Source organism: Kogia breviceps, chromosome 14, assembly GCF_026419965.1.
Source record: "Kogia breviceps isolate mKogBre1 chromosome 14, mKogBre1 haplotype 1, whole genome shotgun sequence".
Taxonomy (NCBI): domain Eukaryota; kingdom Metazoa; phylum Chordata; class Mammalia; order Artiodactyla; family Physeteridae; genus Kogia; species Kogia breviceps.
In genome coordinates, this window is record NC_081323.1 from 32,664,552 (window position 1) to 32,679,088 (window position 14,537).

The window sequence follows — 14,537 nt, forward strand, 5'->3', positions numbered from 1 at the left end:
AGGAGGTTCCTGGCCTCACACCTACGCTCCTCCCCATGAACACACGGCCGCCGAGTGCAGGGCCGCGGAGCCCTCAGACCTCACGTCCAGCCGTTTCTGCTCTTCAGCACCTGGTGCCAGCTCCCCAAGAGTTGGGTGATGCGTTGTCGGGTGGGGCCAGCAGTCCTTATTCTGCGGTCATGGTTTGGAACGCTCTTAGCAGGTGTCCCCACTTGTGAGATGGGGGCCTCAGCCACATGATCCACTGCCACCAAACGAGCCCCTAGGAGTTGCCCATCTTTGTGGGTTGTGTGTTTTTCTTATTTTATCAGGGAAATATGTGCACATAGCAGCAAAGGGCCCTGTGCTGAAAGGCTCATAAGAAAATGCCCTCCCCCAGCACCCCCCCGAGATTCCGAGCAGAGACTCATGCTTCAGGCGTGAGGCCTCCTAGAACCTGAGGCACCGGGGAGGTTGCTTTCCTGGCCTTGGCCCCAGCACCGGGGATCGAGGCATCGCACCCTGGGCCGCACCCCAGCCTGGGCCCTGTCCTGGGTTCGGGGGCCCCAAGGGCCCATGCAGTGGAGGCTGAGCTGGGCGTGTCCTCAGTTCTTTGAGGGGAAGGAGCTGCGGTTGAAGCAGGAATACTTCGTGGTGGCCGCCACCCTCCAAGACATCATCCGGCGCTTTAAGTCGTCCAAGTTCGGCTGCCGCGACCCCGTAAGGACCTCCTTCGAGACGTTCCCAGACAAGGTGCGTGTGTAGAGGGGTGAGCGCCGTGCCGGAGACGGGCTGTTCCCGGGCTGGGGTTCCTCCTTCCAACTGCAGTGGGGGTGGGGAGGGAAGCCGCCCCCCAACCTGGGCCTCCTCGTGCCTGGGGACCAGGCTGCCTTCCTCCTCGACCAGGGCTGCCCTGGGCCTCAGGAGGCGTCGAGGCAGCAGGGAATGCTGTGAAAGGCTCCGTTGGGCAAAGCGGCCAGTTTGCAGGCTCAGTTCAGTAATCTGAACACAACCAGCCAGTGTCCATCAGGGAGGAGCAGCGTTCCAAGGCGGGGAGGGCTCTGGACGTGTGCTGCGGGGCTGGCCTGCGGGTCCTCCACCCTGACCTGCACCCTGCTCCTCCGCGGCTTTCCATGCTGGGCCCGGAGCCCGTGCAGCGCCGTCCGCTTCCTGCTGCCAGCCCTATGACCAGGCTCCTCGGGGCGGGCAGCCGAGGGCCCCAGTTCTGCACATGCGGGCAAGGGACAGAAGGGGTCACCCCGTGTAAACGCAGGTGGCCATCCAGCTGAATGACACCCACCCGGCCTTGGCCATCCCTGAGCTCATGCGGATCCTGGTGGACGTGGAGAAGGTGGACTGGGACAAGGTGAGCACCGAGGGCCTGAGCGCAGTGTCCCCGAGCACCTGGGCGTGGGGGTGACCTCCCCGCCTCTCCCGACAGCAGAGGTGAGTACTGAGCTGGTCATGGGACGCAGAGGGAGGCCTCTCTGGTGGCGTCGGGAGAACAGAAGGAAGTTGTCCCTGGGAAGAGGGGGTTGTGGGGAGAAGGATGTTCCAGGAGCAGGTCTGGGGTGTCTCCCAAGGGCAGGGCATGGTGAGTGGGAGCCGCAGTTTAAAGGGCAGAGAAGGGTGGTTTTCTGGAAGACAAGAAAGGGATTCTGACACTTCTGAGAGCTTCTCACCTATATTTTTTCATCTTAGAATTGTGGCGGAAAACCCGAAAGTGTTCAGTTTAAAGAAATACTTCATTTACACATTGATAGGCTTGTTCTCCCTGCTTCACTTATTTTGGTCCTAGATTCTTTTGTGGGCTTTTGTTGATCTCATTTACTTAAATCAACATATAAAACCATTTTTACCCCATTTTTTAGCACCAGAGCCCCTTTCTGGTTTGGGGCTGCACTTCTGGGTGGGGCTGGGCAGACCCTGTTCACCCCTGGCCAGCGGAGGGCAGGGCCACACACTTTACCAGTTTTCTCTGGACTGTGGGTGTGAAGTCAGTTTGATGGAAATAAAGCAAAGCTGCCTGGAGCTCTGTCTGGTTTACAGAGGAAAGTTGCGGTGGTTCCCAGGTAGCAGGTAAGGTGCTCATTTCTGCCTGTGCTGTGGGTCAGGATGTGAGGTGCATGTGGGGCACGTCAGGACAGTGAAGGGTGCAGGGCTCACTGTGGGTTTAGGAAGTTCTGGGCCCCGGAGAGCAGAAACGTGCGGGGCCCTTCCTGGTGGCATCTGAACACCTACCTCTGACCCTACACGTTCCCCTCACCTTGGCATCTGGCCACGAGCTGCTTTTTTCTGAATAAAACATTGGGGTGTTCTGGAATGTTGTAGGCCTGGGAAATCACAAGGAAGACCTGTGCATACACCAACCACACGGTGCTGCCCGAAGCCTTGGAGCGCTGGCCTGTGTCCATGTTTGAGAAGCTGCTGCCACGGCACCTGGAGATCGTCTACGCCATCAACCAGAGGCACCTGGATGTGAGCACGCCCTTCCTGTGGTGATGCGGGCAGGGGAGAGGGCTGCCCTGATCTGACGGGCCCTCCTCTGCCCTCCACGTCAGATCATCTGGCCTGGGACAGGTGCTTTACTTCCTGAAGGGAATAGCCGTTCAAGAAGAGGACTTTGGGGTCTGGGGCTGTCACTTGGCAGAGCTGTTGGCTGGTCCCCACGCTTGGACCCCTGCTGTGTGAGAGGGGAGTCTTCTTCTCATTTCTGAGCAGGTTCAGGTGTGAGTATCTGTTCCTAGAATGACAGAGGCCTTTGTCCTGCGACATCACCTCAGCATTTGGGTGATTTGGAAACAAATCACCTTTGTCTTTCCTCTGTCACCCACATAAAGGATAGTGGTACAAGCAAGCACAGGGGCACTTAGAATTCAGGTGTGATTCTAGTTCATTTTTTAAATATTTCGGTGAAAGAGTAGCTATTCTCACTGGTAAACTGCGGTTACACCCTGCCTGGGCCAGTGGGGACAGCATCCCCGTCTCTTCCTGTACATCACACGGCACGTCCTCAGCTCCTCTGAGCCCAATGGCCGGGCCTGCTGCCCCCAGGCTGAGGCAGACCTTCGCCCGTGGCCCAGGCAGGCTGGGCTGCAGCCGCCCTCGGCCTTTCTTGGGGAAAGCAGCGCCCCACCCTCCTGCTCACTGCTCTGTCTTGGCAGCACGTGGCCGCCCTGTTCCCCGGGGATGTGGGCCGCCTGCGGAGGATGTCTGTGATCGAGGAAGGGGACTGCAAGCGGATCAACATGGCCCACCTGTGTGTCATCGGGTCCCACGCTGTCAACGGCGTGGCGAGGATCCACTCGGAGATCGTGAAGCAGTCAGTGTGAGTGGGGCCTGCGCTTGCCTGTGCCAGGGCGAGTGAACTGCCCAGAGCATGGCGGTGGGAGGGTGAGGCTCTGACTCAGTGGACGATGCTGGGGAGCCGAGCCCTCTTCACCAGGAGCCGTCCTGTTGTCTGCGTTCTCGGTCTATCCAGGCAGAGGCTCTCCTTCTGGAGCACGTGCCACTGACTGTGGGCCTTGGCACCCCGCCTGGGGACAAGAGTCCCGGGCCCCGCCAGGGTGGAGGTTAGGGTGTGACGGGCTGGGGCTCGTCCCCGAGAGGAAGGAGGAATTCTTAGGTCAGATTCCCTGCTTCTGCCCCCTCTTTGTGGGATGTGGTCTTGGAATTCCTGCCTTCCATCCTCGCCCCAGACCTGTGGAGCGCCTCGTGTGAGCTCCCGGCAGCCCTGGACGGGTCTGTCCGTGTGGAGGCTTCCGTGTCCTCGGTGCTGGCCCGAGGCTTTGTGTGATGTACTATTTAATCCCCACTGTCCGTCCGCTCTCCACTGTCACGACCACTGGGAGGTGGCCAGGCTCCAGCCACATGCCGGCGTGGAGTTGGGCTCCTTGGGGGATGGAACAGAAAGGCTGGGCTCTGGATCGCCCAGGGGCTCCCTTTAGAGGGCCCTGTGCCTCTCGCTCACCTTGTTTGAAACAGCGCCTGTGACAGTTGCCCGTTTTCTGTGTTTTTAGCTTTAAGGACTTTTACGAGCTGGAGCCAGAGAAGTTCCAGAATAAGACGAATGGCATCACGCCCCGACGGTGGCTGCGCCTGTGTAACCCAGGGCTGGCGGACACCATCGTGGAGGTGAGGCCAGTGCCTCTGAGCCCACCCGGAGCTGTGGGCAGGCAGAGTGGCAGCTGTCTGGGGCCGTGTGGGCAGCGACCCGCTTCTCTGTGTGTGGACAGCGATGGCTCCTGGATGGGTGCGGGTGGTGGGGACCCACTGTCTCAGCAGCCCTGGCGGCCTGTGCAGGAGTTCAGAGGGGAAGTCCTAGGCTTCAGGCCCAGCTCCCCCCAAAGAGGTTTGTGAGCCAGGGACGCAGTTGTTGTTGACTTGTTCCTGTGCTCACGCACTCAGCGAGGAAGGAGACAAGTCATGCAGGGGCCAGGCCGCATGCTGGATGTGGGGATGCGGCAGGGGTGCTGGGGGGTGGGCTGTGTGCCAAGGAGGCTTCTCTGGAAAGGGACGGCAGAGCCGAGGTCTGCCTGCCCAGTTACCGGGAGGGCCCGGGAGCACCGCTCCAGGGACGTGACCACACGCAGCCTGGCTGGTGCGGTCTCTGTGCAGGGCCAGGCCAATGAGACGGCCCAGGTGTCTGGAGGCCAGAAGTTTTCCTCTCAGTCCTAAATTAGAAACAGGGAGACTGAAGCTGGGGTTCGTTTGGAAACAGTGCTGCAGTGTCGGGGGCAGGGTGGGGTGCCCAGGCCAGGCGGGAGCGGCTGGAAGACCTCCGTCCATCCGCGGTTCTGGCAGGTGCGGGCCTTGGGGGTAGGCGGAGACGGGCCCCCCGGTTTCAGGCCTGTGGGGAGCCGGGTGGGGGGGCGCGTGCATTTGAGGGCACATTTCAGTGGTCGGGACTTGACCGGCACCGGGTGTGCGGTGTTTCCTGGGAGGGGGTGTCATGGGAGAGGAGCGGGCCTAGGGCTGAGGGGGGCAGAAGAGGTACAGAAACCGCGTCTCCCTTATGGCTTGGCAGAGAATCGGGGAGGGTTTCCTGACGGACCTGAGCCAACTGAAGAAACTGCTGCAGCTGGTCAGTGACGAGGCACTCATCAGGGATGTGGCCCAGGTCAAGCAGGTAGGCCTGGTGAGGGGCCCATCCCCCTGCTCAGCCTTGCCGAGGGGGCCCCGCTGACCCCTGAGCGCACCGCCGCCCCAGATCCGGAGGAGAGCTCGTCTGGAGGGAAGTAGTGGGAATCGATGCAGGTCTCACGTCTGCACTTGACACGCTGTCCGCACACCTGGGCCTCCCTGTGGCCACCTCACCACCAGGTGGCCTGGCCCACTGGGAGGCCTTTGAAGACCGAGACCCTCCACTGTGCCAACAGCCTGGCCTCGGGGGCCCAGAAATAGTCTTCATTTTGGAGTCTCGCCCCCCGCCCCAGGTCTTCTTGTCTCCTTTTTCTGCTTTTCTCATCCTTGGCTCCTCTTCCTGGGTTTGCATGTCTACTTTCCTGTTTATCTCCACGCTCTCATGTGGATCCACCTTCAGGATCACGCTTCCCCCTTCCGCCCACCAGGCTCCGGTGACCTTCTGTGTCCCTCTGTGTCTTCCCGGGGTGGCAGCGCGTCCCGGGCATCCCCTCCCTGCTGCGTCCCTGACACCAGCCCTGGGGGCTCGGCCCTGTGAACATCCCACCATCCTTACCTCTTTTCTCCCAGGAAAACAAGGCAAAGTTCTCTGCCTTCCTGGAGAAGGAGTACGGGGTGAAGGTCAACCCCTCATCCATGTTCGACGTGCACGTGAAGAGGATCCACGAGTACAAGCGGCAACTGCTCAACTGCCTGCACGTGGTCACCCTGTACAACCGTGAGTGCTCCGCCCCTGCGCCCCACCCACCCTTCCACCGGGCCTTTTTCTCCCATGGCCACTGGGGAGGACGTTGCACATTCATTTTGAGTGGCACCTTCTGGTTTTCTATGTTCAGAACAGAGCAGCTACAAGGAGTGAGACGTGAACTCAGAGGTTGGGGAGCTCAAGGCCCAGGGGCTACACCTCCTCCCGAGTGGAGGCTTGGGGGTACTTGGAGGCTGGGTTTTAGGTCTGGTGTAGCATTTCTTTCATACTTAGTTATTATTGTTATTAGACTCCTCTTAAGTTATTTGGAGAGATTATACTTAGCAGGTGAGGCATTTGAAGTATACTCATAGAAGATGAAATAGTATGTTACATCTATACACTTTAAACTATTTAAGTGGCATTTGATTTTGAAGCACATGTGAATCAAAGACCCACCTAAAAGTAACTATGAACATTTGCTACTTCTATAAATAAGATAATAAAGCCTCAAGGAAAAATCTGGTGTTTTTTTTTTTTAATTTATTTATTTTTGGCCGTGTTGGGTCTTCGTTGCTGCTCGCGGGCTTTCTCTAGTTACGGTGAGCGGGGGCTACTCTTCGTTGCGGTGTGCGGGCTTCTCATTATGGTGGCTCTTCTTGTTGCGGAGCACGGGCTCTAGGTGTACCGGCTTCAGTTAGTTTGGCACGTGAGCTCAGTAGTTCTGGCGCACGGGCTTAGTTGCTCTGCGGCATGTGGGATCTTCCCGGACCAGGGCTCGAACTGTGTCCCCTGCATTGGCAGGTGGATTCTTAACCACTGTGCCACCAGGGAACCCCAAAACTTGGTTCTTAAAATCTCGTAATGTAGTAAAGCAAATACTAATTTTGAAAATGAAGGAACCAAATACTTTCCAAGACGCAGAACTCCCCTCGAGAACATCAGCTCTCCCATTGCCAGTGAGGGAGACTCCGTCTTGAGGGATCCGCTCGCTCGTGAGACAGTGAAGTGGCAGGACGGATGCTGGTTTGGGTTGAGTGGTTCTGACCCGACTCTCAGAAAAGGCCCAGGTGAGGGCCCTCCTGTGCGTTTGGCTGAAGGGTGCGCCTCCCAGGCCAGAAACAACAGTTCACGGAGACTTTGTTTTGTGCTCTTTGCCGTGGTTTTCTTCTGCAGTTGTCATTTTTCTGCATTTTCTTCGTCGTTTGCCCGGCGGCGTCCCCGAGTCCTGAGCAGCAGGGCCCGTTGCTGGGCGCCTGCGCTTCCTCCCGTCACCCCTTGTGGCCGGTGCCTTCCTGCCGCCCAGGGTGCTGCTTCTGCTCAGCTTGTGAGCGTCCGGGGCGCCCGTGGCATTCCGATGGGGCCAGCAGGGCACGTGTCGCCCGCCCCTCGCCCGCTCGTCCACCTGCATGTGTGCAGCGCACACCGTGGTGCTGCTCTGCCATCCTCGCCTCGATCTGACCTGGATTTTCGTCTGCGATGAGATGCCCAGTCCTCTTACAGGGCCATCCGGTCGCCCTTCTGCCCAGCTCCTGTGCCCCGAGGTCTTCCATGTCCACGGCAGTCTGTGGCCTTTTGGGGGGAAGGGTGGTTCCGGTGAAGCGATGTTCTCCGTCTCCCGTTCTTTCCTGGAGCAGCGCCATCTGGAGGGTGGGTCCGGAGTGAGCTGCTCTCTTGGCCTGTGCTCATTCTACTCGGCTGTGTCTTGGTGGCCGGCTGTTGTGGGTCAATTTTCCTGATGCTTGGGTACTCTGAGGATGGTGGTTGATACCTTGTATCATTTCTAGGAAGTTTCCTTGAAATACATTAAAACATGTGTTTGGCTTTCTTCTCCTGGGCCTCCAGTGAGGTGTGTGGTTGGTTTCTTCCACCACCTTCTTTTTGCCTGTTGATAGCTCTCCCTCCTTTTCTGTTCCATGTTGTCTGCTGGTCCCGCTTCCACACTCTGTGTCTACTGTGTTTTCTGCGCGTCTCCCCTCCCTCCTGGCTTCTGTGATCGGGCTGCACTCTGTGGCGCGGTTCTGCCTTGTCGCCTGTGTTCTGCCTTCTCCCGGGGTCTTGCGTTTCGGCGCTATGGTCTCCCGTCTGCGTTGACAGTCCTCACAGGTTGGCGACTCACAGGGAGGCTGCTTCCACTTCCCTCGTCTGTGGCAAAGCTGTGTGTTCGGGTTGGTCGCTCGTGTCTGAGGAGCTGCGTCAGGACTCTGGCCGGGGCCTTGTGAGCTCAAGGCAGCCACAGGCCTCCCCAGCTTGTGACGCCTCTCTGGGGTTCCAAGTCCAGGCTGGCTCAGGAGGCGTCATGGCCCTGTGGGCCTCTGTCCACGAGGATGTCCAGACCCCCTTTCCGAGGTTTCTCTGTAGGAGGGGTGCTGACAGGGTCTGCCCGCCCGGCCCCTGGGGCTCTTTCCTACCTCCCCTTCCCCCACTCACAGCCCCCGGGAGGCTGGGGTTCCTGAGACCCTGAGTTCACAGCCCTGTCTCCCACCCATCCCATGACCCAGCAGGACTTGCTCAATGATCTGGAGTTAGCGTATTTTTCTACTTTACTAGTTTTAGTAAAAATGTAGTTTGTGGGTTTTTGGCTTTTTTTTTTTTCCTGTTCTCTTTGTTACTCTGTCCACAACTGGAAGAAGGAAGATTCAGAACTAAGGGACGGTCATGTTCCTACTAGAACCTGAAGTCAGAGGTTAAAGATCAGCTGCGAGCCTTTAGTGGCTCCTGTAAATCTTGCGGCCGATTCCTGACTCTGGTGAATGCCATCTAGGGCAGCCTGTCTCTTCTGTAGACACTCCCTGCCTCCCCCCGCCCCCCCACCTGCTGAAATCTGGAAACCGGTGGCCTGGTGAGGACACCTCATTCTGCTGGGGCTGGAGGTGAGCTGTCTGCTCCTGTGCATTAAAGGTCTGGGGGGCTTCTTACCCTGTACCAGTGACGGTGGGGGCTTGGGGTCTCACTGACACCCCTTGCAGGCTGACGGTGAATCATCACCATCCCAAGGTCACCCCATTTGTGAGTACCCATCACATGCAAGGGCCTTCAGTCCTGGTGACCAGACCCAGAGAAGCTCCTGTGTTGGGCTGTTCTGGACACAAAGGCACAGCTTTTCCACTGAACTTTCTGGAAGAGTCTGCTCCTGGCTGGCCTTCCAAACCAACCTGGACCAAGTGTAGAATTCTGTAAGCCGTTGCTCCTGGCAGTACAGCACCTGTGTCGGGCTGACCCCTGAGGACGCTGTCACTGAGGCCTGTCCCAGGGCTCAGGCATGTCTGGCTCCAGGGGCTTCACGTGGCTCTCTTTTGTTTGTCCTGCAGGAATAAAGAAGGACCCAGCTCAGGCCTTTGTGCCCAGGACTGTCATGATCGGGGGCAAGGTGAGGTGATGTCTTCTTTGCTCCTGCTTGGCGTTGGTCGGGGATGCACAAACCACCGTGCTTTTCAGCAGTGTCTCTGCGTTGGGGCTGGATGCTGCGGGTGGCTGGGCGCCAACCTGCACACAGAGCCCAGAGGTCCTGGCCCCAGGTGTGCCTCTGGGCCAGGTCAAGCTCCATCAGCTCAGCCACAGGAGGGAGCTGGATGGGGCCCCTGCCTGCCCGGTCCAGTGGAGTGGGGTCCCCGGCCTCAAGGGCCAATCTCTACTGGGCTTGCCTCTCATGGGGCAGCACCATTTCTCTGTGTAACTGCCGGCTTTCCACACCCCCGCTGCACTTCTGTGCCAAGTAGATGTGAGTCACTGGCTGCTTCGTCAGCCAGACGTGTGCCTGCTCTCGGTACAGCCTGGTTTTATTCATTTTATTTACATGTGCTTTTGGACATGGGATCTCAGAGTCCCACCGTATCACCGGCAGGCATCAGTGGGTCCCATCATCGGGCTTCGTGCTCTAGGGCCCGCGTCCCCACCCTCTGCCACTTTTCCCAGAAGCCTCGGCACAGCTGCTTCACGGGGGCTGCAGGTGGGCCCAGGACTGTCCTCGCCTCTTACTTGAGCATATATGAAGGTGGAGGCACTTCACGGGCAGGCCCATCTTGTTCTGTCTCTGCCACGTCCCCCGGCCCCCCGAATACTGATGTTTCTAAAGTAGACTCCGGACAGCATGCTGGGTTTTTTTTTTTCTTTTCTTTCTTTTTTTTTTTTTAAACTTATCTACTTTATACATATTAGTGTATATATGTCAATCCCAATCTCCCAATTCATCCCACCACCACCCCACCCCAGCATGCTGTTTTGTCTGTCAGTATTTCCATATGCATTTCTTAGAGATGTGGACTTTCAAAAAGTTTTAAAATGTTAATTTTTAAAAAATTAACATTTTTAAAAAGAGAAAAAGGGCTTCCCTGGTGGCGCAGTGGTTGACAGTCCGCCTGCCGACACAGGGGACATGGGTTCGTGCCCCGGTCCGGGAAGATCCCACATGCCGCGGAGCGGCTGGGCCCGTGAGCCATGGCCGCTGAGCCTGCGCGTCAAGAGCCTGTGCTCCGCAACGGGAGAGGCCACAGCAGTGAGAGGCCTGCGTACCGCAAAAAAAAAAAAAAAAAAAAAGTAGAACATCCACAGACCTGTCCCTCAGACTTTCGCTGAACTACTTCATAGTAGATGACAGACATTATAACACTTCACCCCTAAAAACTTAATCAGTTGTTTTCACAGTGATGTTTTCCTGCAAAACCACACAACGCCACCATCACACCTAAAACACTTGACAAGAATTCCTCCACATCATTAAATATCCAGCCAGGGCCACATGCAGCGGTCTTGTGACAGCTACAAATATCTTGAGCTTGTTTGAATCAGGACCCAGCAAGATTCTCACATGGTGACGGGCGGCTGTGTCTCTTAAATCTCTTCATCTGTAGGCTTTCCTCCACCTCCCCCTCTTTTTTTCCCCTGCAATTTGTTACAGAAATTGGGTTGTGTGTCTTCCCCAAACCACGTCCCTCTGGTATCTCCCAGTACCTTCCTTGGTTCCCTGCGTTTCCTATAAGTCGGTAGTCAGTTCTCAGAGGTCCTTGTTCCCTCTCTCCATTTTTGTAAAAACCAACTAGAATCAGAAAACCAAGCTTGAGGCTGACAGATTTGTGCACGTGGGTGAGGTGCCGTCATGAGAAGTGCTCCGTTGGAGCCGAGGAAGCAGGTGGGGCGCCGCGCCCTGTGGGTCCATCTTTCAGGTTGAGGGCAGGACACGCAGGGATGCCATGGCCTCAGCAACCCCCCCTGCCGTAGGACCCCCTGCTGGCAGAGCCACTCGGCTGGGTGTGTCCAGCCCGGGCTCCGGTGACCCTGCCCTGCGCCTGAGCACCCCTCCCCCTTTCCAGGCAGCACCCGGCTACCACATGGCCAAGATGATCATCAAGCTGGTCACGTCCATCGGCGACGTTGTCAACCATGATCCGGTTGTGGGCGACAGACTCAAAGTGATCTTCCTGGAGAACTACAGAGTGTCCTTGGCCGAGAAAGGTGAGCCTGCTGGGCGCAGCCCGTGGTCCTCTCTGGTCAGGGCCTGTCTTGCTTTCAGACAGATTAACGGCCCCAACACCAGGCTGCCCAGCCAGAGGGCCCCCACCCCTAGCCTGGCTCTGGGGGAGCCCTGCTGCCACCGAGTGTGTGGGTCGTCCTCGGCCTCACACATCCTTGGTTCCTGAACTTCCCGCTGCTCCCCCCTCGCTCCTCTGCCCCTCAGCTTGGCCTTTCTGCCCCAGGGCTCCCTCTTGCTGGCCCTCCCCGTCCCCCAGAGGATGCTGCTGCTTGTCCCCACCTGTTCACTCTGGCCTGGTGTCCTGCACCTGCTCTGGGAGGCCCTAGCCTGGGGCCACTCCGCTTTGGGGGTACTGGGTATGTGTTGCCATCTGGAGAAGGGCCTGCAGCCAAATGTGCCTCGGAGCATAGCTGTCCTGAGCTGGACAGGCCTTTCTAAGCCGGCCACTTCCGGAGACCTGGCAGAAAGTGCTGGAAAACCTGAGCCTGGAATTGTGGCCCGAGTAGCAGCCCCTCTGATCCACGAGACTGTGCGCTGCCCTCCAGGCGTTGAGTGAAGGGCAGGCTCACGCACTCCCTCCTCCTCCGTTGCGGCCGGGTCATCAGGACCATTCCTGTGGTCCCGCCACTGCCCTGGACCATGTGTGGCTCGGGGGTTGGGTTGGGGTTAGTGTTTCACTGAGCTTCTAAAGCAACTTACGGCCGCTGCCTGGCACTCCCAGGCCAGTTTCTGCGCTTCCTTAGAACTGACCTTGGGGACAGCCAGCCTGGGCTTGGGCCCCGCACCCTCCCCCCGCTCTTGGACTGGCTATGGTAACATGTCCACCATCCCGTCTGCCCATGTCCCTCTGCCTGAGGGGCTGGGGGTGCCTGTGTCTCTATCCTGGCACCTGGACCTGACCTTGAAGAAGGGGCTGGGCGCTGGTCTTCGCCGACCCCGAGTGCCCTTCAGCTGGGTTAGGGAAGCAGCATCAGCTCTGAGGACGAGCTGAGGACGTGGGAGCAGGGATGCCAAGGCAGGCAGGACGGAGGCTGCGGTCCTGCTGCCACGTGGAGAAACTCACGCAGGAAACCCACACTTGGGAAAAGCTGCAGGGCCGTGGATGGGGTCGTGTCTTGGCCGCTAGGCCAGTCTGTAGAGTGACTTCTGTGCGTGTGGCCACAAGAAGATTGTCCCCCTGCTGTCCTCAGTCCTCTGGTGCTGTGAGTCGGATTCCTCTTTAAGCCATTTAAGGAGCCTGCGGGGCTGATCGAATAAGACAGCAGTGATGTCAGGATACAAGGGAATGACGACAACACCAGGCTTTGGTTTGGCCCTGGTCCGCAGAAGGTTCCAGAACAAAGGTCCTTTGCCACCTGCAGGGCTTCTCAGGCGTCTCCACTGTGAATCCTCTTTCTCAGGCTGCCCTGGGTCAAAAAAGGGAGCCGTACAGGTGGTGTGGGCAGTGCGTGGTGTTTGTGCTGTTCCCATTGCTCTCGTGTTGACTGGTTCATGGCTGACGGGTCTTGCTCTCGCCCCCTTGCAGTGATCCCTGCCGCCGACCTGTCACAGCAGATCTCCACCGCGGGCACCGAGGCCTCGGGCACAGGCAACATGAAGTTCATGCTCAATGGGGCCCTCACCATTGGCACCATGGACGGAGCCAACGTGGAGATGGCTGAGGAAGCTGGGGCCGAGAACCTCTTCATCTTTGGCTTGCGGGTGGAGGACGTGGAAGCCCTGGACCGGAAAGGGTGTGTGTCCCTCTCAAGACCTCAGATCTCCTCTACTTGTTTTTCACACCCTTGGATACCTTGAGGGGTCCCAGCCCGGCCTAATTCTGTGCAACTGAAATTGCCTAGTTGCCTAAAATCCCTCAGGGGAGTTGTTGAGGCCTCAGGCACCGGCTGCTGAACCCAAACAGTCAGAACCTTGTCAGCCGGTGAGTGCTGGCCCTTTCGGCCCTGTCCCATGTCTGCCACACGCCTCCCTCTCCCCGGACTCCCGAATGGCCACAGGGTGTCTCTCCAGCTTGGTTTCACATGTCATTTTCTTCTGCAACATCCTGGCACTGGGGGCGGGGGCGGGGCTGCTTGAGCATCCTCTCGGAGGACTGCGACAGAGCCATGCATGTGACTTGTACGTCCTCTAGCAACCACGTGTCTGTAACGGTAAGAGGAGGAGGTGGAATCGATGTGCTCATGGCCCATGTCCACCTCCCAGTGCCTGCGGTTTGCCAACCCCACATGGCTGTCCTGGGTCCAGGGCACAAACGGCCCCAGCACCTGCCCATGAGGCTGCCATCTCCCCACAGGTACAACGCCCGGGAGTACTATGACTGCCTGCCTGAGCTGCGGCAGGCCGTGGACCAGATCGGCAGCGGCTTCTTCTCCCCCAGGGAGCCCGACTGTTTCAAGGGTGTCGTCGACATGCTGCTGAACCATGACAGGTGGGACAGGCCCCTCGTCCCTCCCCGATGGGTCAGAGGGTCCCCCTGGTGGGCTGAAAACTGCATGTTGTTTGGGGCCAAGCCTGGGCCTCGGTAAGGCTCACCCCTACCTCAGCCCATGGCCAGAGGCTCGGCCGCACCCAGGCCCCGGAGTTTGTGGGGCTTCTGATGGTGCTCAGCGAGCCTGGGGGCCTGGTGGTGGGACTGCCAGCTGCCAGGTCCAGCCCCAGGCCCCCGGCACCAGCTGACCTCCTGGACGGGAGTGACAAGTGTGGCCTGGGCGGGTTGGAGGCGACTTCCTCGGGGCAGAGGGAGGCTGGGTTTAGTGGGGAACCCAGGAGTGGTTCAGGTGGAATGAGCCTGTGAGGCCCTGAGTTACCACATGGTTGGTATTTTATGATGAGGCCATTGACACGGGGTTCCGCTCCCCGGGACACAGCCCTGCACAGCACTTGTTATAGGTCGGCAGTGCCTTCTCTGACGACAGGCCTCTTCTCCACCCGGGTGGTAAAAGCTGAGTCTGTCAAAGGCTGAGAATTGACCTCTATTCCACTTTCAGTTCCTTTGGTTTAGTCTGTCGCTTTTTGATGAATGCTGTCACCTCTATTCCACTTTCAGTTCCTTTGGTTTAGTCTGTCGCTTTTTGATGAATGCTGTCACCTCTATTCCACTTTCAGTTCCTTTGGTTTAGTCTGTCACTTTTTGATGAATGCTGTCAGCCGACTTCTGTCAGACCCTATTGTAACTCCACACACGCCTGGGGCTGGGAGCTTGGCCCTGCTGAGGTCTGTGATCAAGCAGGGGACTTTACAGGGTTTTATGAATTGTGTTTC

The 14,537-nt window shown here is 58.1% G+C and overlaps 2 protein-coding genes across 2 annotated transcripts in view; one reads left to right on the plus strand and one right to left on the minus strand.

The window, feature by feature from the left end:
* The window catches only part of PYGB (glycogen phosphorylase B), a 55,891-nt gene that overhangs the window by 38,420 nt on the left and 2,934 nt on the right, over positions 1–14,537 (plus strand). The window contains exons 8-18 of the mRNA XM_059037582.2: positions 589–732; positions 1,253–1,345; positions 2,311–2,457; positions 3,144–3,307; positions 3,999–4,113; positions 5,006–5,107; positions 5,692–5,839; positions 9,118–9,176; positions 11,116–11,257; positions 12,802–13,009; positions 13,570–13,704. Coding sequence (XP_058893565.1) covers positions 589–732; positions 1,253–1,345; positions 2,311–2,457; positions 3,144–3,307; positions 3,999–4,113; positions 5,006–5,107; positions 5,692–5,839; positions 9,118–9,176; positions 11,116–11,257; positions 12,802–13,009; positions 13,570–13,704 — 1,457 coding nt within the window. The remainder of the gene's footprint in view (positions 1–588; positions 733–1,252; positions 1,346–2,310; positions 2,458–3,143; positions 3,308–3,998; positions 4,114–5,005; positions 5,108–5,691; positions 5,840–9,117; positions 9,177–11,115; positions 11,258–12,801; positions 13,010–13,569; positions 13,705–14,537) is intronic.
* Positions 6,330–14,537, minus strand: part of ABHD12 (abhydrolase domain containing 12, lysophospholipase) — an 83,206-nt gene continuing 74,998 nt past the window's right edge. The window contains exon 13 of the mRNA XM_067013835.1: positions 6,330–9,111. Coding sequence (XP_066869936.1) covers positions 9,063–9,111 — 49 coding nt within the window. The 3' untranslated portion in view covers positions 6,330–9,062. The remainder of the gene's footprint in view (positions 9,112–14,537) is intronic.